At 35.6% G+C, this 24,410-nt stretch overlaps 1 protein-coding gene across 1 annotated transcript; it reads left to right on the top strand.

The window, feature by feature from the left end:
* The first annotated feature begins 1,321 nt into the window (after positions 1-1,321).
* On the top strand, positions 1,322-24,128 carry LOC134842849 (uridine-cytidine kinase 2-B-like). Its single transcript, XM_063859351.1, has 5 exons — positions 1,322-1,539; positions 1,816-2,215; positions 5,082-5,204; positions 20,734-21,023; positions 22,673-24,128. Exons 2-5 carry the CDS (start codon positions 2,000-2,002, stop codon positions 23,184-23,186), a joined length of 1,143 nt encoding a protein of 380 aa, XP_063715421.1. The 5' UTR covers positions 1,322-1,539; positions 1,816-1,999; the 3' UTR covers positions 23,187-24,128.
* The last annotated feature ends 282 nt before the right edge of the window (positions 24,129-24,410 follow it).

Raw genomic sequence — 24,410 nt, 5'->3', positions numbered from 1 at the left:
GGTGATTTAAAATTCAATTCGCTGGCATGTTTGCGTGGAATGAACTTCTATCGAGACATATGAAAGTTTATATGACCTAGTTTTCAAACATTTTCACTTTTTTGGTTCTTTGTTTTTTTTTCATGTTTGTTGTATCGCAAGTGGTGCGAAGCTTCGCTTCGCCTCTCCGTGTACTATCACTTAGTTCTACCTATCATTAACACGTCGGCTTGCCCTTATCTGAAGGTTAAATAATATTATGTTGCCGACACTTCAACTTGAATTCATTGAGGTGATAATAGACGTTTCTTTGTCCCTGCTCAATTTTTATTTTAACGGACTAAAATTGCTCTTTTCCCCATTAATTTTCCAAATTCTTTTTTATTTGAGTCGCTTAATTTGGGATACTCGCCAACTAAATAAGATTTGGTGCTGAAATATTTTTTTTTGGTTTTCAATTTCAAATGTGGGTATGAATCATGGAATAAGCAGTGCTACAAAAACTTTTAGTTGTCGGATGTTTGTTTCGAATTATGCTAGGTTTTCCAACCTGAAATGATGACATTGAATTTGAGCTCACTTTAGTTCAAGTTCATTTTTGTTTGTTGTTTTAGATCTCGTTGCATGAGTTTTCTGTCGTAGTAATCGGAAGATTCAGTTTGTTGCTTAGTTTTGTTTTCGGCTCAAGTGGCTTCTACCCAAGTATTGTCGGCATAGTTAACACACGTTAAATTTTTAGGCAGTTTTTTCTTTTGTTTTTTTTATTGTTCGGCTTCTTTGACTCGAATTATTATAAAGTTTTTGACTCGAATTATATCGGCTTAGTTGTCTCATGTTGAGAGCGAAAATATTTCTTATGTGCGCTGAAAAAGTATTTCCAAGCAGGAAGGCTTCAACTATGTTGCAATACTTTTATTCTGATTTTATTTTCCGTTCGATTTCGTCATTCATAACGTGTTTTGGGTCGAAGTATTGCAACATAGTTGAAGCCTTTCCAGCTAAAGTTCGCCAGAGTAGCTTACGACTAAAGTTCGCCAGAGTACCTAAAATAAAAAGGGCCAATACTGAATTAAGACGGCAACTTTAAGTCGTTGGCGTCTTTTCCGGGGGTTTTTTCCTGCCAAGTAATATTTCCATGCAAGATGAGGGCTTCAACTATGTTGCAATAATTTTAGTCTGGTTTAATTTATAGTTCGGTTTAGTCATACATAAAGCCATTCGTATCACTTGGTATGATACTACGTCAGATTTATTTAAAGACCAACTAAGTGAACATTTAACTGCTGCAAGACTTCAAACTATTCACGTCTTTATTCAAAGCTAAGCTACTATCATTTTCGTCACTTTTCTTCAAGTTTTTTTTTCAATTTTTTCTTTCACTTTTTTTGCAGCCTCTCAGTTTCGAGCGCCAAATTTAAAAAACTTGCTGCTATATTTTAATTGTTACGCTTTATCAACATTGACCTAACTTCTTTTCGGCTGATAATTTTATCTACACTTTTTGCACACCCGATTTTGAGCGCCAAATTTTCTTTACTATCGATCTGATCACTAAATGCTGTAAGTGTGTTTTAATTGTTTTATTCCGAAGGCATAAAACATTCAAATTGTAGGCATAATTGTATTTCGGGGTTGAATCTTAATTGGTATTTGGGCGGGACCAAATTGAATAAATTGCGGTGTGTGATTCCGTATTTGGTTTTGCACCAAACTAATTAATCATTTAGTCCTTGAGCTCATAAGTGAACAAATATAGATTAGAAAACTCGGTTTAAATTGTATTTTGCTGCATAATTCACGCACCTGTGCGTAATTATTGATTCGTGTCTATTCCAGGTTGCTCATGGTGATCTAGAACGAGCGGAATCACAACTTGTGAAACCAACTCGCTTTAATTGATTTCTTCTATCCTCGGGGTCATAAAAACCAACAGCTGCTGATTAGCAATCGAAACCAACCAATTAAAAGCTGCCGGAGTTTCAGAAAGGACCAATAGGATTAGAGTCAATATTCAGTTGCCATGAAACCTCTTGCCGGTCATACACTACTTTTCGCCGATGCGAGACCCTCCTCTGGTGAATCTGGATCGAGAGCTGGTTCCTTGGCATCTTCAGGAAACAAGACACCCCCTAGTTTCCCATTCATCATAGGAGTGGCAGGGGGTTCTTCGTCGGGAAAGTCAGAAGTGTGCGAGCGAATCGTGGAAGCGCTGGGTCAAAACTCCAAATCAGCAAAGGTCCGATTAAACGGTTTCGTATGTTCGCTTGATTAGCATGCTGGATAGTTCAGGCTATTAAACGAACACAAGCTATTATTTCTGAAATTGCATACTATTATTTAAAGTGGTATGATAAATGGTATTTAAAGTTTCTCGTAAAAGAATTTTTTAGGAATCGATTCGAGTATGAAATAAGTTTTAAAATTTCAAAGTTTCATCGTTTTTTAAGCTTGCTTAAAAACTTTTTTTTTCAGCAACTCAATGCAAGCAATCAGAACAGTTTGATTTGCTTCAAAGTTTCAGCGGTTGATATCTAGCTCCAAAAAGCTCTTAACGTTTAGCCAATCAATTGTAGATATCAAATTAACCTGAAATGCTTTGAATTTTCATCGTTTGAATAGCTTGCTTCGAAAAACTAATAATTAGCGGCTAGCAAACCACTGCAAGCCATCCAAACAATCTAAGTTGAATTATTATCCAATTGTTTCAAGCTATGGAAGATAACTGAGATGTTTCTTAAGTTCATTGCGTGAAAATGTTTCTAAAAAATTTCATCTCATCCATCAGCTGTTTAAACAATCAAAGCAGCTTGAATTATATCAGCTTGAGTTTTATCGCTTCAATTACATTTAAAAAATTTTCGCGAAGTTTTATTTCTTGAAAAGCTTGCTTAAAAATGGCTTATTTCGAGAGTTAATTTAGGCTATGAAGCCAACTTTAACTTATTCAAATTGCCATTGCTCGAAAAATTAGCATGAAAAATAAAACAAAATCTAGCGAAGCAATCAGCTATCAAATAACTTTGAAATGGGTTGTTTGGTTTATTTGATAGCTGATTGATTCGCTAGATTATTTTCTTTTTCATGCTAATTTTTCGAGCAATGGTAATTTGAAGAAATTTAAGTTGGTTTCATAGCCTAAATTGATTCCCGAAATGCGACAGTTTTTAAGAAAGCTTTTCAAGCAATAAAATTTTGAAATAGTTCAAGTGGTTTTGAAGGCTTGAAATGTTTCGCTTTTTTTAAATGCTATTGAAGCGATAATACTCTGATATAATTCAAGCTCTTTAAATTGTTTAAACTGCTGATCGATGAGTTGAATTTTTTAGCAAACCTATTTCAAAGTTTTGTGTTAGGAATGCTGGTTGGATTAAAAGTTAAAAGTTTTGCAGTCGCTAACTGATTTGAATTTGGAAATTTGTACTGTTCCACCGCTTAAGAAAAGGTTGTCAAAATTTCGTTGATTAATTTTTTGTTGCGAAAACTTGGTTTTAGAACTGATCAAAAACAACTTTTTTTTCAAAAATTTCATCACTTACAAAGCTTTCTCTACAAAACAATTTCTGCAAATCAAACAAAGCTATCAAATGCAGCCGCTATAGTTTTTTTTTCAGAAGTTCATATTGAAAAAAAGCATCAAAATCTTGTTGTCTATGGATTTAAGTTCATATTGAAAAAAAATTGCATAGAAATCTCTGGCGACGGACAATCTCTGACGCCAAATTGTAAAATTAAGGACTACAAGCCGAACAACTTGTCAAAAAGCCATGAAATATGATTAATTGGAACGCTGTTCCGAAGAATTTCTCAATTTCATGAGCTTTCTGTCCAAGTTATTAGCTGTTTCATAAATTTTGAGCCTCTAATTGATGTTTAGGAATAATAAAAACTGAAAATTTATTGAAGGGGTTTTTTAGGTGTATAATTTATGCATTTCAAAATCCGGCAGATCTAATAAAATTTGCCGTTTTTGAGTGGTGCATTGATACGAAGAACGCTTGTTATGAACTATACTTGCCTAAAGTTTTGAAAATAATCGTTTTACTCATGACAATTTAGGCTTTGAGGTGCTAGTAAAGTTAAAAATTCGGCTTCGAGTCACTTCGGCTTGACGTCCCGTCGGCTTTTTGTCCTAGACCCAGAAATCTATTTGTCTATGGATTTAAGTTATTTGAACGCGAAATAATAGAAGCTTAGCTTTTGAATAAATTGGAGGTTGTAATTTTGGTGCTAGGTAAATAAGGCGACAAGACATTAAGACGAAAAGACATTAAGACGACAAATGAGCGTTAAAACATGCAAATTGAACTGTTCGAATTTGAGCGAAATATGTTTTTTTCAGAAATACGAAGTGGATAATTGCATGTATTGTCTTAAAGTCGATCAAAACAGTTGTAGCCTTAATGTCCTGTCGTCTTGTTTGCCGGACACCTGGAATTTTTTTATTTCTTAATTGGATTGATTTTGCATTTTTCAGAAATGGAGTTTCTTTTGTTTCCTATTGGTTGGCTTTATCTCAGTAATTTTCATTTAAACCTTGCAGCGAATTGGCCCCCAATTGGGTGGGTATTCACAAGTACCAAAATGATAAATCAGTCCCAGTTGTACCAAAATAAAAAATCAATCGCGTTAGTACCAAAAATATTCAATTGGCCTAAGACTATAAAGACGACTACTTTAAGCTCTTGGTCTAAAGTCGCCGGTGGGCGCGCTACGCGCGCGTTGCCGCTTCGCGGCGTTAACCGGATCTAATTTTCGTATAGAGTCGTACCCTCTGTTGGCAAGCTCGAAACACGTTGGCGCGACTGCGGCGGTCACTATTCTGCTGTTTGGTTTAATTTAATAGTTCGTTGGCTCACAATTCGACCAATCGATAATTTTGGTACAAATGGGACCGATTTATCATTTTGGTACAAATGAACGTTGGTACAAATGGGACTTCACCCCCAATTGTTAAAGGGGAGCGAATAGTTAACAAGATTCTTTTTCTGTTCATTTTTGTGTGCGCTGAGCTGGCTGTTAGTAATTTTTGTGCTTTTGTTCCTCTGTATAATTGTGTTTTTTTCTTTCGTTTATTGATTCCTATGTTTTGATGCTTGCTGTAGGAGCGCCAGGTGTTTGTGATCAACCAGGACTCGTTCTATCGCAACTTAAACGAGAAGGAGTTGCAGAATGCGGCCAAATTCCACTTCAATTTCGACCACCCCAACGCAATCAATCTAGACAAAGTTAGTATTCCACCGATTTTCCACGTGTCACTGCCATCAAGTGGAACTTGTCCGTTATACCCATAACTTAAATGAAATAAGAAATAAATCTTTACGTTTCACTTTCTCATTTTGAGAAGTTCCAAGTTTTTGAATTCCGATAGAATGTCTAATGTTGAAAAATTAGATGCCGCGCCATAACGGAAAAGTTTTCAAGGTTCCACAGATTCATACTTCATATTGTTTACCAGAGCTACGTACAATGATGCAATGACTTCTGAACGTTTTTTTCTGTTCACTGAAGATGCATTTTTGGTGGTTTTTTGCAACGCAAAACCAGGTATCTCAAAGAACTGTCGTGCAGAACCAAGTGATATATCGCATTCCAACCTGTTTTTTTTAAAGAATAATGCGGAACTTTGTGCTGCTGGCACAGCAACTGGCTTCTCTTGTTCTCATTTTGGTTTTTTTCTCAATGTTTTTCCTTGGACGCTTTTTTTAGGCGTTGGTTGCAAAGCGCCGTCTTGCCAAGATAACACTGGTTGCAAAAAAATATATATTTTCGTAGCTTTTGCTAGTTTTTTAATAATTCAATTCTTCCTTTTTATTTATTTATTTCTACAATCATGAAGGCAAATGTTTTTTTTCCAGGAAAACGTCGGTTTATCGTTAGTCTGCTTATATTTGTCGCCTGAAATTCCAAAGCATGAATATTACTGATTTCAACATTTTTGGTTGGTTGTTCTTTACAAAATGTGACTTTGAAGTTTTTAAATTTTTTTCGCTGAAATGATATCGGCTTATTGCCCGTCCAATAAGGAACAGTGTTGCAACCGGGTATTAGGTTTTTCCCCATAAACAACGGCACAGAATTCGCACGAAAAAATGTTACTAGTGTTTTACTTGCTGTATTCTAAATTCGAATTGAAGGAGATTTCTGTGCACTTGGGGCAGTGGTAACAACCATGCCAAAGGCCGAGAATTCGATTCCATTTTCGACTGAAAATTTTGTCTAGTTTGACCATTGTCTGCTTATTTTTGTCGGCTTAGTTCCCAGAAAACAGAATTTTTTTCAATGAGCAAAAAAAATTTTGCTTGCTTTTAATAATAGTCGAAGTTGAAGTTATTAGATATTTCATCGTTTGAATAGCAAAATAGAATTGAATCGGTAATACGAAAATACGTCGGTTGCGAAAGGGTCGGAGAGTCTTCCCAGTGTTAACACAAGTGGAGCGTAGTGTGATAGTACGATGCAACTTTTGTTCCAACGGAAGTCGCAATTAAGAGAGCTAACTTTGGTGGCATTTTATTTCATAGGCAGAATTGGCAGTATCATAGCATGTGCTTTGACATTTGATTTGTAATTAGTAAATATAATTGAGGCTCAAAAATTGCGCTTCGCTTTGTGTTCTATTATGCTTAAATCACCAGTAATTTCATCGTTTGAGGAGCAAAGTAGAATTACGTCGGGTGCGAAAATATTGGAGAGTCTTCGGGTTTTGACACAAGTGGAGCGTAGTGTGATAGTACGATGCAATTTTTGTTCCAACGGAAGTCGCAATTAAGAGAGCTAACTTTGGTGTCATTTTATTTCATAGGCGGAATTGGCAGTATCATAGCATGTGCTTTGACTTTTGATTTGTAATTAGTAAATTTAATTGAGGCTCAAAAATTGCGCTTCTCTTTGTGTTCTATTATGCTTTAATCATCAGTATTTTCATCGTTTGAGGAGCAAAGTAGAATTACGTCGGGTGCGAAAGTTTTGGAGAGTGTTCGAGTTTTGACACAAGTGGAGCATAATGTGATAGTACGATGAATTTCTGGTTCCAACCGAAGTCACAATTAAGTGCTAGTTTTGGTGGCACTTTTATTTCATAGGCGGAATTGGCAGTACAAAAGCATGTGCTATGAAATTTGATTAGTAATTGACAAATATCAATGAGTTTTCCCAATTCATCAGATGAAACTAAAATTGCGCTTTTCTTCTTTGATCTTTAATGCTATAATCATGAGAAGTTCATCGCTTAAAGAGCAAAATAGAATTTTGTGCCTTAATACGTCGTGTGCGAAAGGATTTGAAATTCTTCGAGTTGTGACACAAGTGGAGTGTAGTGTGGTTGTAGTATGTAACTTTTGTTGCAATCGAAGTCGCAATTAAAAATGCTAATTTTGGTGGATCTTTTAATCAAGAGGCTGCATTGGCGGTATAGTACCTTGCGCTGTGACATTTGATTAGCAATAAATCGGCAGAAATGATGCTTTCTTAATTCATCAAATGATCCGAAAATTGAGCTTTGCTTCTTCTCTTTTCCTTAATTCATCAAATGTTTAATTGTCTCAAGAACAAAATACAATTTTGTGCCTTAATACGTCGAGTTCGAAAGGATTGGGAGAATCTTCGAACTTTGACACTTGTGCTGCGTAGCGTGATGATATGATGCAACTTTTGTTCCACCGGAAGTCGCATTTAAAAGAACGAATTTTGGTGGCATTTTTATTCAGGAGGCAGCATTGGCGGTATAGTAATTTTTGCTCTGACATTTGATTGTTAATCAGTAAATATAAATAAGGCTTTCTTGATTCATCGAAACAATCGTAAAATGCGGTTCATTTCTGTGTTCTATTATGCTTTAGTCATTGTATATTTCATCGTTTGACGAGAAAAATAGAATTTCGTGCCTGGATTCGTCGAATGTGAAAAGATTGTAAATTTAATTGAGGCTCAAATTGAGTAAATTTAATTGAGTAAATTTAATTGAGGCTTAAAAATTGCGCTTCTCTTTGTGTTCTATTATGCTTTAATCATCAGTATTTTCATCGTTTGAGGAGCAAAGTAGAATTACGTCGGGTGCGAAAGTTTTGGAGAGTGTTCGAGTTTTGACACAAGTGGAGCATAATGTGATAGTACGATGAATTTCTGGTTCCAACCGAAGTGACAACTAAGTGCTAGTTTTGGTGGCACTTTTATTTCATAGGCGGAATTGGCAGTACAAAAGCATGTGCTATGAAATTTGATTAGTAATTGACAAATATCAATGAGTTTTCCCAATTCATCTGATGAAACTAAAATTGCGCTTTTCTTCTTTGATCTTTAATGCTATAATCATGAGAAGTTCATCGCTGAAAGAGCAAAATAGAATTTTGTGCCTTAATACGTCGTGTGCGAAAGGATTTGAAATTCTTCGAGTTGTGACACAAGTGGAGTGTAGTGTGGTTGTAGTATGTAACTTTTGTTGCAATCGAAGTCGCAATTAAAAATGCTAATTGTGGTGGATCTTTTAATCAAGAGGCTGCATTGGCGGTATAGTACCTTGCGCTGTGACATTTGATTAGCAATAAATCGGCAGAAATGATGCTTTCTTAATTCATCAAATGATCCGAAAATTGAGCTTTGCTTCTTCTCTTTTCCTTAAGTCATCAAATGTTTAATTGTCTCAAGAACAAAATACAATTTTGTGCCTTAATACGTCGAGTTCGAAAGGATTGGGAGAATCTTCGAGTTTTGACATTTGTGCTGCGTAGCGTGATGATATGATGCAACTTTTGTTCCACCGGAAGTCGCAATTAAAAGAACGAATTTTGGTGGCATTTTTATTCAGGAGGCAGCATTGGCGGTATAGTAATTTTTGCTCTGACATCTGATTGTTAATCAGTAAATATAAATAAGGCTTTCTTGATTCATCGAAACAATCGTAAAATGCGCTTCACTTCTGTGTTCCATTATGGTTGAGTCATCGTATCTTTCATTTGACGAGCGAAATAGATCTTCTTGCCTGGATTCGTCGAATGTGAAAAGATTGTAGTCTTGGAGTTTTGACACAAGCAAATGGAGCGTAGTGTGATAATACCATGCAACTTCTGTGCTAAAAAAAGTCGTATCAAAGTTGCTAGCTTCGTTTTCACTTTTAATTAATCGGCGGAAATGCAGTATAATATCACGCTCTTTGACATTTGACAAGTAAAAAGTGAAATTAGATAAGGCGTTCTCAGTTCTTTAAATGCACCTTAAATTGAGTTTCATATCTTTGTTTTCAAATGCTTTAGTGATTAGTTGTTTCATTTAAGAAAAAAGTTAAATTTTCTGCCTTAATACGTCGATTGCGGAAGGATTGGAGATTCGTCGAGTTTTGACACAAGTGGAGTGTAGTGTGGTTGTAGTATGCAACCTCTGTTGCAATCGAAGTCGCAATTAAAAATGCTAATTGTGGTGGATCTTTTAATCAAGAGGCTGCATTGGCGGTATAGTACCTTGCGCTGTGACATTTGATTAGCAATAAATCGGCAGAAATGATGCTTTCTTAATTCATCAAATGATCCGAAAATTGAGCTTTGCTTCTTCTCTTTTCCTTAAGTCATCAAATGTTTAATTGTCTCAAGAACAAAATACAATTTTGTGCCTTAATACGTCGAGTTCGAAAGGATTGGGAGAATCTTCGAGTTTTGACATTTGTGCTGCGTAGCGTGATGATATGATGCAACTTTTGTTCCACCGGAAGTCGCAATTAAAAGAACGAATTTTGGTGGCATTTTTATTCAGGAGGCAGCATTGGCGGTATAGTAATTTTTGCTCTGACATCTGATTGTTAATCAGTAAATATAAATAAGGCTTTCTTGATTCATCGAAACAATCGTAAAATGCGCTTCACTTCTGTGTTCCATTATGGTTGAGTCATCGTATCTTTCATTTGACGAGCGAAATAGATCTTCTTGCCTGGATTCGTCGAATGTGAAAAGATTGTAGTCTTGGAGTTTTGACACAAGCAAATGGAGCGTAGTGTGATAATACCATGCAACTTCTGTGCTAAAAAAGTTGTATCAAAATTGCTAACTTTGATTTTACTGTCAATTCATCGGCGGAAATGCAGTATAATATCACGTTCTTTGACATTTGACTAGTAAAAAGTGAAATTAGATAAGGCGTTCTCAGTTCTTTAAATGCACCTTAAATTGAGTTTCATATCTTTGTTTTCAAATGCTTTAGTGATTAGTTGTTTCATTTAAGAAAAAAGTTAAATTTTCTGCCTTAATACGTCGATTGTGGAAGGATTGGAAATTCTTCGAGTTTTGACACAAGTGGAGTGTAGTGTGGTTGTAGTATGCAACCTCTGTTGCAATCGAAGTCGCAATTAAAAATGCTAATTTTGGTGGCACTTCTATTCAGGAGGCAGCATTGGCGGTATAGTAATTTTTGCTCTGACATTTGATTATTAATCAGTAAATATAAATAAGGCTTTCTTGATTCATCGAAACAATCGTAAAATGCGCTTGACTTCTGTGTTCTATTATGCTTTAGTCATTGTATATTTCATCGTTTGACGAGCAAAATGGAATTTCGTGCCTGGATTTGTCGAATGTGAAAGGATTGTAGAGTCTTGGAGTTTTGACACAAGCAAATGGAGCGTAGTGTGATAGTACCATGCAACTTCTGTGCTAAAAAAAGTCGTATCAAAATTGCTAGCTTCGATTTCACTTTTAATTAATCGGCGGAAATGCAGTATAATATCACGCTCTTTGACATTTGACAAGTAAAAAGTGAAATCAGATAAGGCGTTCTCAATTCTTTAAATGCACCTTAAATTGAGTTTCATAACTTTGTTTTTAAATGCTTAAGTGATTAATTGTTTCATTTAAGAAAAAAATTAAATTTTTTGCCTTAATACGTCGATTGCGGAAAGATTCGAAATTCGTCGGGTTTTGACACAAGTGGAGTGTAGTGTGGTTGTAGTATGCAACCTCTGTTGCAATCGAAGTCGCAATCAAAAATGCTAATTTTGGTGGCACTTTTATTCAGGAGGCAGCATTGGAGGTATAGTAATTTTTGCTGACATTTGATTATTAATCAGTAAATATAAATAACGCTTTCTTGATTCATCGAAACAATCGTAAAATGCGCTTGTTTTCTGTGTTCTATTATGCTTTAGTCATTGTATATTTCATCGTTTGACGAGCAAAATGGAATTTTGTGCCTGGATTTGGCGAATGTGAAAGGATTGTAGAGTCTTGGAGTTTTGACACAAGCAAATGGAGCGTAGTGTGATAGTACCATGCAACTTCTGTGCTAAAAAAGTCGTATCAAAATTGCTAACTTTGATTTCACTTTTAATTAATTGGCGGAAATGCAGTATAATATCACGTTCTTTGACATTTGACAAGTAAAAAGTGAAATTAGATAAGGCGTTCTCAATTCTTTAATTGCACCTTAAATTGTGTTTGATAACTTTGTTTTTAAATGCTTTAGTGATTAGTTGTTTCATTTAAGAAAAATTTAAATTTTCTCCCTTAATACGTCGATTGCGGAAGGATTTGAAATTCTTCGAGTTTTGACACAAGTGGAGTGTAGTGTGGTTGTAGTATGCAACCTCTGTTGCAATCGAAGTCGCAATTAAAAATGCTAATTTTGGTGGCACTTCTATTCAGGAGGCAGCATTGGCGGTATAGTAATTTTTGCTCTGACATTTGATTATTAATCAGTAAATATAAATAAGGCTTTCTTGATTCATCAAAACAATCGTAAAATGGGCTTGACTTCTGTGTTCTATTATGCTTTAGTCATTGTGTATTTCATCGTTTGACGAGTAAAATGGAATTTCGTGCCTGGATTTGTCGAATGTGAAAGGATTGTAGAGTCTTGGAGTTTTGACACAAGCAAATGGAGCGTAGTGTGATAATACCATGCAACTTCTGTGCTAAAAAAAGTCGTATCAAAGTTGCTAGCTTCGTTTTCACTTTTAATTAATCGGCGGAAATGCAGTATAATATCACGCTCTTTGACATTTGACAAGTAAAAAGTGAAATTAGATAAGGCGTTCTCAGTTCTTTAAATGCACCTTAAATTGAGTTTCATATCTTTGTTTTCAAATGCTTTAGTGATTAGTTGTTTCATTTAAGAAAAAAGTTAAATTTTCTGCCTTAATACGTCGATTGCGGAAGGATTGGAGATTCGTCGAGTTTTGACACAAGTGGAGTGTAGTGTGGTTGTAGTATGCAACCTCTGTTGCAATCGAAGTCGCAATTAAAAATGCTAATTTTGGTGGCACTTCTATTCAGGAGGCAGCATTGGCGGTATAGTAATTTTTGCTCTGACATTTGATTATTAATCAGTAAATATAAATAAGGCTTTCTTGATTCATCGAAACAATCGTAAAATGCGCTTGACTTCTGTGTTCTATTATGCTTTAGTCATTGTATATTTCATCGTTTGACGAGCAAAATGGAATTTCGTGCCTGGATTTGTCGAATGTGAAAGGATTGTAGAGTCTTGGAGTTTTGACACAAGCAAATGGAGCGTAGTGTGATAGTACCATGCAACTTCTGTGCTAAAAAAGTCGTATCAAAATTGCTAGCTTCGATTTCACTTTTAATTAATCGGCGGAAATGCAGTATAATATCACGCTCTTTGACATTTGACAAGTAAAAAGTGAAATTAGATGAGGCGTTCTCAGTTCTTTAAATGCACCTTAAATTGAGTTTCATATCTTTGTTTTCAAATGCTTTAGTGATTAGTTGTTTCATTTAAGAAAAAAGTTAAATTTTCTGCCTTAATACGTCGATTGCGGAAGGATTGGAGATTCGTCGAGTTTTGACACAAGTGGAGTGTAGTGTGGTTGTAGTATGCAACCTCTGTTGCAATCGAAGTCGCAATTAAAAATGATAATTTTGGTGGCACTTCTATTCAGGAGGCAGCATTGGCGGTAAAGTAATTTTTGCTCTGACATTTGATTATTAATCAGTAAATATAAGTAGGCTTTCTTGATTCATCGAAACAATCGTAAAATGTCCTTTACTTCTGTGTTCTATTATGCTTTAGTCATTGTATATTTCATCGTTTGACGAGCAAAATAGAATTTCGTGCCTGGATTTGTCGAATGTGAAAGGATTGTAGAGTCTTGGAGTTTTGACACAAGCAAATGGAGCGTAGTGTGATAGTACCATGCAACTTCTGTGCCAAAAAAGTCGTATCAAAATTGCTAACTTTGATTTCACTTCTAATTCATCGGCGGAAATGCAGTATAATATCACGTTCTTTGACATTTGACTAGTAAAAAGTAAAATTAGATAAGGCGTTCTCAATTCTTTAAATGCACCTTAAATTGAGTTTCACTTCTTCCTTTTTAAATGCTTTAGTCATCATTTGTTTCATTTAGGAAAAAAAATAAACTTTCTGCCTTATTACGTCGATTGCGGAACGATTGGAGAGACTGCGAGTTGCGACTCAAATGCAGCGTAGCGTAGCGTGGTAGTACGATACATTTAATTTGTGTTCCAATGGAAATCTCAATCAAAAACATTAATTTTGGTAGCACGTTTTTTCAGGAGGCGGCGTTGGTGGCATAGTAATTTCTGCTTGACATTTGATTAGCAATGAATAAAACAAATCAGGTTTTTTTAATTATCAATTGAAGCGAATATTAAGCTTCGTTTTGTTCTTTGTGCTTTAGTCATCAGATATTTCATCGTCACAAGAACAAAATACAATTTCATGCCTTAATACGTTGAGTTCTAAAAGATTGGGCGAGTCTTCGAGTTTTGACAATTGTGCAGCATAGTTTAATGGTATGATACAACCTTTGTTTCAACTGAAGTCGCAATTAAAGGAACGAATTTTGGTGGCTTTTTTCATTCAGGAGGCATCATTGGCGGTATAGTAATTTTTGCTCTGACATTTGATTATTACTATTTAAATATAAATAAGGCTTTCTTAATTCATCAAAACAATCTTAAAATGCGCTTCACTTCTGTGTTCCATTATGCTTTATTCATCGTATGTTTCATCGTTTGACGACCAAAATAGAATTTGGTGCCTGGATTCGTCGAATGTGAAAAGATTGTAGAGTCTTGGAGTTTTGACACAAGCAAATGGAGCGTAGTGTTATAGTAACATGCAACTTCTGTTCTAAAAAAGTCGTATCAAAATTGCTAACTTTGATGTCACTTTTAATTCATCGGCGGAAATGCAGTAAAATATCACGTTCTTTGACATTTGACTGGTATAAAGTAAAATTAGGTAAAGCGTTCTCAATTCTTTAAATGCACCTTAAATTGAGTTTCACTTCTTTATTTTTAAATGCTTTAGTCATCAGTTGTTTCTTTTATGAAAAAAATTAAATTTTCTGCCTTGATACGTCGACTGCGGAAGGATTGGAGAGACTGCGAGTTGCGACTCGATTGCAGCGTAGCGTAGCGTGGTAGTACGATGCATTTAGTTTGTGTTCCAATGGAAATCTCAATCAAAAGCATTAATTTTGATAGCACGTTTTTTCAGGAGGCGGCGTTGGTGACATAGTAGTTTCTGCTTCGAAATTTGATAAGCAATGAGTAAAACAAATCAGGTTTTTTTTAATTATCAATTGAACCGAATATTAAGCTTCGTCTTGTTCTTTGTGCTTTAGTCATCAGATGTTTCATCGTCACAAGAACAAAATACAATTTCATGCCTTAATACGTTGAGTTCTAAAAGATTGGGCAAGTCTTCGAGTTTTGACAATTGTGCAGCATAGCGTGATGGTATGATACAATCTTTGTTTCAACTGAAGTCGCAATTAAAGGAACGAATTTTGGTGGCTTTTTTCATTCAGGAGGCATTATTGGCGGTATAGTAATTTTTGCTCTGACATTTGATTATTACTATTTAAATATAAATAAGGCTTTCTTAATTCATCAAAACAATCTTAAAATGCGCTTCACTTCTGTGTTCCATTATGCTTTATTCATCGTATGTTTCGTTGTTTGACGAGCAAAATAGAATTTCGTGCCTGGATTCGTCGAATATGAAAAGATTGTGGAGTCTTGGAGTTTTGATACAAGCAAATGGAGCGTAGTGTTATAGTAACATGCAACTTCTGTGCTAAAAAAGTCGTATCAAAATTGCTAACTTTGATGTCTTTTGTAATTCATCGGCGAAAATGCAGTAAAATATCACGTTCTTTGACATTTGACTGATATAAAGTAAAATTAGATAAAGCGTTCTCAATTCTTTAAATGCACCTTAAATTGAGTTTCATTTCTTTATTTTTAAATGCTTTAGTCATCAGTTGTTTCTTTTATGAAAAAAATGAAATTTCCTGCCTTGATACGTCGACTGCGGAAGGATTGGAGAGACTGCGAGTTGCGACTCGAATGCAGCGTAGCGTGGTAGTACGATGCATTTAGTTTGTGTTCCAATGGAAATCTCAATCAAAAGCATTTATTTTGGTAGCACGTTTTTTCAGGAGGCGGCGTTGGTGACATAGTAGTTTCTGCTTCGACATTTGATAAGCAATGAGTTAAACAAATGAGGTTTTTTTAATTATCAAATGATCTGAATATTAAGCTTCGCTATCTTCTTCGTGCTTAAGTCATCAGATGTATCATCGTTTGAGGAAAATAGATTTTCGCGCCTGGATTCGTCGAATGTGAAAGGATTGTAGAGTCTTGGAGTTTTGACACAAGCAAGTGGAGCGTAGTGTGATAGTACCATGCAACTTCTGTGCTAAAAAAGTCGTATCAAAATTGCTAACTTTGATTTCACTTTTACTTCATCGGCGGAAATGCAGTATAATATCACGTTCTTTGACATTTGATTAGTAAAAGGTAAAATTGGATAAAGCTTTCTCAATTCTTTAAATGCACCCTAAATTGAGTTTCACTTCTTTATTTTTAAATGCTTTAGTCATCAGTTGTTTCATTTATGAAAAAAATTTTTATTTCTGCCTTGATACGTCGACTGCGGAAGGATAAGAGAGACTGCGAGTTGCGAATCGAATGCAGCGTAGGGTAGCGTGGTAGTACGATGCATTTCATTTGTGTTTCAATGGAAATCATAATCAAAAGCATTAATTTTGGTAGCACGTTTTTTCATGAGGCGGCGTTGGTGGCATAGTAATTTCTGCTCCGCCATTTGATTAGCAATGAGTAAAAAAAATGAGTTTTTTTAATTATCAAATGAACCGAATATTAAGCTTCGCTTTGTTCTTCGTGCTTTAGTCATCAGATGTTTCATCGTTTGACGAACAAAATAGATTTTCGCGCCTGGATTCGTCGAATGTGAAAGGATTGTAGAGTCTTGGAGTTTTGACACAAGCAAGTGTAGCGTTGTGTGATAGTACCATGCAACATCTGTGCTAACAAAGTCGTTTTCAAAATTGCTCAGTTTGTTTTCACCTAATTCATTGGCGGAACTGGCAGTAGAATAGCATGTGTTTTGACATTCGAGTAGTAATAATTAAATATCGATAAGGCGTTCTCAATTCTTTAAATGCAGCTAAAATTGAGTTTTTTTCTTTGTTTTTAAATGCTTTAGTCATCAGATGTTTCGTTTAAAAAAAAATAAAGTTTTCTCTCTAATACGACGATTGCGAAAAGATTGGAGAATCTTGCAGTTCTGACTCAAGTGCAGCGTAGCGTAGCGTGGTAGTACGATGCATTTTATATGTGTTGCAATGGAAATCTCAATCAAAAGCATTAGTTTTGGTAGCGCGTTTTTTTCAGGGGCGGCGTTGGTGGTATAGTAATTTCTGCTTTGACATTTGATTAGAAATGAGTAAAACAAGAGGTGTTTTTTAATTAATCGAATGAACCGAAAATAAAGCTTCGCTTTGTTCTTTTTGCTTTAGACATCAGATGTTTCTTCGTCTCAAGAACAAAACGCAATTTCCTGCCTTAATATATTGAGTTAGAAAAGATTGGGAGAGTCTTCGAGTTTTGACAATTGTGCAGCATAGCGTCTTGGTATGATACAACCTTTGTTCCATCGGAAGTCGCAATTAAAAGAGCGAATTTCGGTGGCTTTTTTTATTCAGGAGGCATCCTTTGTGGTATAGCAATTTTTGCTCTGACATTTGATCATTAATACTTAAATATAAATAGGGCTTTCTTAATTCATCAAAACAATCGTAAAAGGCGCTTCACTTCTGTGTTCCATTATGGTTGAGTCATCGTATCTTTCATTTGACGAGCGAAATAGATCTTCTTGCCTGGACTCGTCGAATATGAAAGGATTGTAGAGTCTTGGAGTTGGAGACACAACCGAGTGGAGCGTAGTCTGATACTACCATGCAACTTCTGTGCTGAAAAAGTCGTATCAAAATTGCTAACTTTGATTTCACTTTTTATTCTTCGGCGGAAATGCAGTATAATATCACGTTCTTTGGCCAGTAATAAGTAAATATAGAGAAGGCGTTCTCAATTCTTTAAATCACCTAAAATTGAGTTTTATTTCTCTGTTTCTAAATGCTTTTGGTCATCAGATGTTTTGTTTAACGAAAAAAAAATTTTTCTCTCTAATACGTCGATTGCGAAAAGATTGGAGAGACTTGCAGTTCTGACTCAAGTGCAGCGTAGCGTAGCGTGATAGTACGATGCATTTAATTTGTCTTGCAATGAAAATCTCAATCAAAAGCATTAGTTTTGGTAGCACGTTTTTTTCAGGTGGCGGCATTGGTGTTATAGTAATTTCTGCTCTGACATTTGATTAGAAATGAGTAAAACAAATGAGGTTTTTTTAATTAATCGAATGAACCAACAATAAAGCTTCGCTTTGTTCTTTTTGCTTTAGATATCAGATGTTTGAAGATGTTGAAGTAAGAAAGCCTCAAAAACACTTACTTATAACTAAACAAAATTCAAAGCAAATACTACTATACTGCCATTTCAGCCTACGAATTTACAGGGCCACAAAAAGTAGCGAATTCTGTTGGAACAAAAGCTGAATACTACTATCACACCACGCTTCCTTTGTGCGAAAACTCAACACTCCAAACCTTTCGCACCCAACGTAATAAGGCAAAAAACTCTATTTTGCTCTTCAAGCGACGAAACATCAGATGACTAAAGCATGAAAAAACAAAAAAAGTGAAGCTCAATTTTGGTCAATTTGATGAATTAGGAAAGCCTTTTCTATGTTAATTTTTTACTAATCAAATGTCAGCACGTGCTAATATACTCCCAATTCCGCCTATGAATTAAATATAAAAAAAACATAATTGGCATTTTAAATGCGAATTCTGTTGACTAAGAAGTTGCATGGTACTATCACACTACACTCCATTTGGTTGTGTCAAAACTCGAAGACTCTATAATCCTTTCGCGCTCGACGTTTTAAGGCATAAAATTCTTAATTTATCTTCAAATGACCAAACATCTGATGACTTAAGCATTATTGAATGCAGAAGCGAAGCGCAATTTTTGATTCATTTGAAACAAGAAAACCTCAATTATTTTCACTTATTTTTAATCAAATGTCAAAGCACATGCTATTACACTGACGATCCGCCTATGAGTTAAAAGTGCCAAAAAAATTAGAACTTGAAATTGAAACTTCGGTTTCAAGGAAAAATCAAAAAATGCACCGTACTATCACAGAGCGGTCCGCTTGTGGCAAAACTTAAAGACTATCCGATCCTTTCGCACCCGACATAAATATCCTTCCAAAAATCTTTTTTTCTCTTCAAACGGTGAAAAATTTGATAACTTGAGCATTATAGAATATAGGCGAGAAGCCCATTTTGCGATTCAATTGATGAAGTAAGAAAGCCTCAAAAACACTTACTTATAATTAAACAAATTTCAAAGCACATATTATTATGCCGCAAATTCAGCCTATGGATTTACAAGGCCACGAAAAAGTAGCGCATATATTTGCAACTTCAGTTGAAAGAAAAGCTGAATACTGATGCCTAAGTTGAAGGACGTGAGTCCCATAAACAAGAGGTTCAATTCCGCGCTTAGTACTTGTTTTATTCATGTTAGGTGGAATATTGCTGCGTTGCATTGGCAGTTTATTAGCATCTGTAGGTGCTTTATTGGTGGCTAGTGTAAACATATATTTAAGGGCCCGTGGCGCAGACGATTACGCGAGACTTCACATCTCGAATTGAGAGTTTCGAATCCGGCACATTTTCAGACGAGCAATCGTAACAGGCGACTATTCGTAACAGGAGACAATTCGAAACAAGGCAGTGGCAAGTAGGATGCGCTTGCACTAACATGCGGCACGAATGGAATACTTCGCGTGAATTTGTGCCCCCACTTAATCTAATGTTACTAATTGTCGCTTGTTACGAATTGTCGCCTGTTGCAAATTGTCGCTTGTTACGATTTGTCGCCTGTTACCGGCATATAGCCAAATTGGCTGATAATTTTTACTTTTTTAATACTTCTTTCTGCTCTTATTTGTTTTCTCGCTTGTGTTTGCGACGTGCAGCTTTGCATCTCTGGAGCATTTACGAACAATTTTCATTGGATATTTATTATTCCAAAATTTCTATTTTGAGGAAAATTCAATTTTTTAAAAATTCTTGAACAAGTTAAAAAGAGCTCAAAACTATGGCGTAGTGAACAGCAGCAGTCATCATTTCCATATAAATAACCTTCATCTGTGTTGGAGTTTTTGTATTTGTAATAAATTTAAAATCGAAAACTGAAAGAAAATTGTTGCAAAAAAAAAATTAAATTTAGGCTATTCCTGTTTAATAAAATTAGCAATATTATTAAAATAAATGGGATTTGATGTATCTGTTTTTTACTTTATACTTTTGAGTCGCCACGGAAAATTTTCGCCATTTTCGCAAAGAATTAAATTTTTCTCAAAAACCAAGTCAAATCTTAGAAAAGGGTTACAAACTGAAAGAACGGCTACTCCCATGTGTTCATTTACAATCGGCATGTCTTTTTTTAGCTTATCCACGTTCTACTGACTTAGAAAAATTCAGGGACATTTTGACCCAATGTTTTTTTTTCATTTTCTCAAAAACTGCCCGACAAGTTCTCCACTGCACAAGTGTCCTTAATTTTGAGTTTTTGGTCGTTTTTGTGGAAAGTTATTCACATTTCTCGAAAACTACCAAATCAGATTAAATGCTTAATCGAAATAACAGACGTCTGAAATCTTCTCTGTCTAAACAGCGATGCTCTTCTTTAGTGAAAAAAAGTAATAGCCATAAAAATGTGCAATTTGAAATTTTTTGTGCGGCGCATTGGTAGTGATATTGCCCAGCAATCTTAGGATTGCGGGTTTAAATCGCACGTGCGCTGCAAATTACAAGTTAAGCTCTTGTACGATAGTCATAGTTCAGTTAACCTTAAATAATTAACCATCGGGTTAGGCCTCTGGCAGGTTAACTAAAAAAAATAACGTTTTTTTTTTTAGCTTTTTGATATTTTTGAAAACTACGGTGCTAATTCTAAGATAATTGACAGAACAAGCTGTAGGGCATGCTCATGCATATGCAATTCCCCGGTTTGGACAAGGAAACCGCTATTGACTTAACTGTTCAATATTTGACCTTTTGACCCATTCTGTGGACATCATTTAATTTCCCAAAAGCGACCATGTTAATTCTAGATCGAGAATCAATCCAATGGAAATTATTTGATGATCTCATTGTGAATGCGTTTTTCTGTTTTTTTTTAATAGTGAATCAGCTATGGACTTGTTAAATAACCAATTTTTTACATTTCACCACGTTTTGAAAATAACGCAATAGCGTTCACATCAGTACATAATCTTAAAAAACTATTGGGCCACTAATTTTCTATCACAAAATTTGAATCATTAATGTTTGTTTGTTTGCAGTTGAAAGAGTGCTTGAACGATATCAAGGAGAAAAGAGGCGTAACTATCTCCCAATATGATTACGTCACACATCGGATGGTCCAATCAGAGGAGTCGAAACTGACCATCCACTCAGCAGATGTGGTGATAGTAGAGGGAATTCTGGTGTTCTATGACAAAGAGATGAGGGAGTTGTTTGATCTGAAGTTGTTCGTTGATACTGACTCGGACACTCGTCTAGCTCGGAGGGTTCTGAGAGATACGGAGGAAAGGGGTCGCAATATAGATTCTGTCCTCAGCCAATACATCAAGTAAGCTGCAACCTTTTCTCAGAATAGAAGCTTTTTTCATCGGAACTGATCATTTTTCAAAAGTTCTTAGAAAACGATTTGAGATGAAACAATGAAAAAAATAATAATCATTTTTGTTACTCTTGCGATAAGCGAGGATATTGCAATCGGGTACTAGATTTTTTCCGTAAACAATTTTGTTCACAGGACTCATTCCTGGGCTCATTCACATCTTTCTTTTCTCTGTTGCAAATATTGAGCATGTTATTGAGCTTGTTAGTATTTTGAATGTCCGTCCTTTTCGAATTTTGCTGTTGTAATTGTACAAACTCGATTTGGTAAGATTATTTTTTCTTTTTTTTTCTTTTTTCGGCTTGATAGGTTTCGGCTTATTGTATATCGGCTTTGTGGCCGCATATTGCGCTTTTGTTGGGCGAAAAGGTTTCTCTGTGTTTGTGTGTTGTGAGGGAGAGAGGGACTTGCAAACTTTTCTCGGCCTTGTTATCGCTCGGTCTTGTTAGCGCTTGGTAAGTTTTTTTTCTGTCGTCTTTTCCGTATTCTATTATTTGGGAATGTTTTATTTATAACTATCTTCATACATTTTGATAGATCTAGTTGAATGTATAATTATAGAATTTTGATAGTTTTTGCTGATGGTTTTTCGGCTTCATGGGTGCTGATTAAGCTCTCATTGTAGTTTCCGAATTGCGTATACCACCTTGCATTAGTACTTTTTTTGGCATTCGTGGATAAAATGTGTGGAACCAGATCTAAACTACATTTTATAATTGGTTATAAATTAGATATTTTATCACTATAAAATATTTAATATTAACCAATCATGATCCATCTAACTAACAACCCACTTATTTGTAAGTGCTGAAATTACTTGTAATTTCAGCACCAGAGAGATTTGAATTTAACTTAGAAATTAGTTACCTCTCCAAAAGACCGTTAGCCATCGCAATAAGCCAGTATACTCTAGATCTATTGAGCCTAGCAGAGACTAGTTGAACACCCTGAGACTAGTAGATATAAGAGTAAGATTAGGATCGGTATTAGACTAAGAAGTTGCACGGCCGAAAATAAGATAGCGTGACGAGCAGACGGTGTACCCTATCCGAAATTACTCTATGAGTTAGACCAAAGAACTTAACTCATGTGGGCAATGCCATGTTTTTTCTATCAGTTGTATTTTGCCGAAACATTTCTGTCGGCTTTAATTCCGTCGGCCTATGTACCAAACATTGTTTTTCCTCCAAATATCCGATATTTGTTATAAAGAGATAAGGCTCTGGCTCCAAAACTTTCATTGCTCGAAATCAACGCCATTTGGACCTCTTTAAATAAAGTTCAAAAAATTTAAACATTAAAAACGTCGTTTTTTTTTTCGTTCCTCTAGTTCTTTTAACATCGCTCGAAGTCCTCTTTTTTTTAGTTTTTGAGCGTCTTGCTGTTTTAACCTTGAACTTGTTTTTATCGGAAATGGTGCGAAGATCAGCTTTGCCGCTGTGTGAAAAGTTTTATGATTACCATATTTTTAAAATTTAAATGAGAAGATTCCCAAAAAATTACATAGTTGTCACATTTTGGTTAAAACGTATCTTAATTTTTAAATCTAATAGGTTTAGCCGTAGTATTACCTGTGAAGAACCTTGCTGCTGTGTTAGATTTGTGAAGCCAGCCTTTGAGGAGTTCTGTCTGCCGACTAAGAAGTACGCCGACGTCATCATTCCTCGAGGCAACGACAACAAAGTGGCTGTGGGACTCATCGTCCAACACATCCAAGACCTACTCCAGTGCAATGCGAACAGTCGCCGCAGTTCCATCCGAGGCGGAGATTCCAAGTCGTCGGGGTCATCTCGCGGGTCATCTATTCCGGGAAGCCCGTTGAACAAAAGCACGGACCATATCAATAACACCAATCACGCGCCAAAACTACCTGCTAACTCTCAGCTGATCCCCGCTGCATCATCGTCGGCAAGTAAAGCCTCAGCAGCCGAAAGTAAGTCGGCTTCTACATCGAGTGCTGCGAAGGGATCAACGAAGGGCAAAAGCAAACAAGTATTGGCTGCGAATACATCTCAGGTCAACTCAATGTTATGTCACACGGAAGAATTTCCAGCTATCAACGCCAACCAGTGCTCCTCTGCGTCTGCTAATATGACGAACAGTGTGCACTAACAAAACTCAGACTGTCACTATGGGGCTAGTCTTATGACAGAAGAGTTGAATAGCAGAAGTTTTCTAACCAATCAAATTCTTCCAAGCTGCCTCCAATTATAGCTGAGCTATCAAGCTTACTCTCCGATTTTTGAATTCTACAATAGGATTAGCAAGATAACTTTCTGTTATTCTATCCTTCTGCTGTGAGGGCTCCACCTCAAACTAGACGTGTTCAATATTATGTTTGTTCTGTGCAGGAAACTACAAACGCAGAAACTTTTCTCAGTTTTGCTTAATGGAGCAATTCGGAATTTATTTAAGATGGTGACAAGGTTATAGTTTTTCTATATATATTTTTATTTTGCTTGCCATAGCTGTTCGCCAACTTTTTGGGGCTCAAGGTTTTTTATCTGGTCACTTGTTTGAAAATTACACTTGCTTGATCAAGCTTCTTGTCAAATAATATTTTGTTGGTTTTTTCAATCGACTTTGATTTTATGCATATTTCTTTAAGATGACTTCCTCCGCGAATGGATGATCAGTAATCTTTTTGGCCGTTGCTACCTTATGCAAGTGACAAGAAGAAATAGTCTTCTTTGGAAAAGGCAAGCTCCAATATCGAACAACAAAAGTGTAAAGATCACGAAAAAGTTGATCTACTTCCAGTTTCGAAATTGGACTTTTATTTTTGAGAGTCGATGATTGTAGTTCAGACTCTTGCATAGGTCGTGAGGACGAAAAGTCTTAAAATTTGTTCAGGCTCAAATTTCCTTTTTCTAGGTTTGACTTGTGATATCTTTTTGAGTTAAGTTCATTTCCTTTGTTAAAAGGAAGGCAATTTCCACTATCGAACAGCGAAAGTGTAAAAGTCCCGAAAAACGAGATCGACTTCTAATATCAAAAGTGGTTTTTAATCATCCGATTTCCCAGCGAAAAACAGTTTTATCTATTGATCCAGTTTTCTCAAATTGAATTGATTTTATCAAAGAAAATTGCAAAAATAAATTGTTCTAGAAATTCAAAGAGCTCTAAGGCTATCTATTTCTTCTTTGAATGTCGAAAATTGAGATTTTTTTTGAAAATTAAGTCTGTTTTTTTTTGTTTCTGCATACTTGAGTGCTTTGACTCTTTTCCAACTGTTGGTTGGCTATGATCAGATTTACCAGCGGAATAAACGTTTTCCCAATTGACTCAGTTTTTTCGAACGGGGTTAATTTTACCACAAAAATGTCAATCATAAAT

Source organism: Symsagittifera roscoffensis, chromosome 3 (assembly GCF_963678635.1).
Source record: "Symsagittifera roscoffensis chromosome 3, txSymRosc1.1, whole genome shotgun sequence".
Lineage (NCBI taxonomy): Eukaryota > Metazoa > Xenacoelomorpha > Acoela > Convolutidae > Symsagittifera > Symsagittifera roscoffensis.
Note: the sequence above shows the minus strand (reverse complement) of the source record. Positions and strands in the feature narration are given on the sequence as shown.

Coding starts and splice junctions, on each gene's coding strand:
- LOC134842849 (XM_063859351.1), top strand. CDS start 2,000: ATGAAACCTCTTGCCGGTCATACACTACTTTTCGCCGATGCGAGACCC. Junction 2,216..5,081: donor AAAACTCCAAATCAGCAAAG/GTCCGATTAAAC, acceptor TGCTTGCTGTAG/GAGCGCCAGGTGTTTGTGAT. Junction 21,024..22,672: donor GTCCTCAGCCAATACATCAA/GTAAGCTGCAAC, acceptor CTGCTGTGTTAG/ATTTGTGAAGCCAGCCTTTG.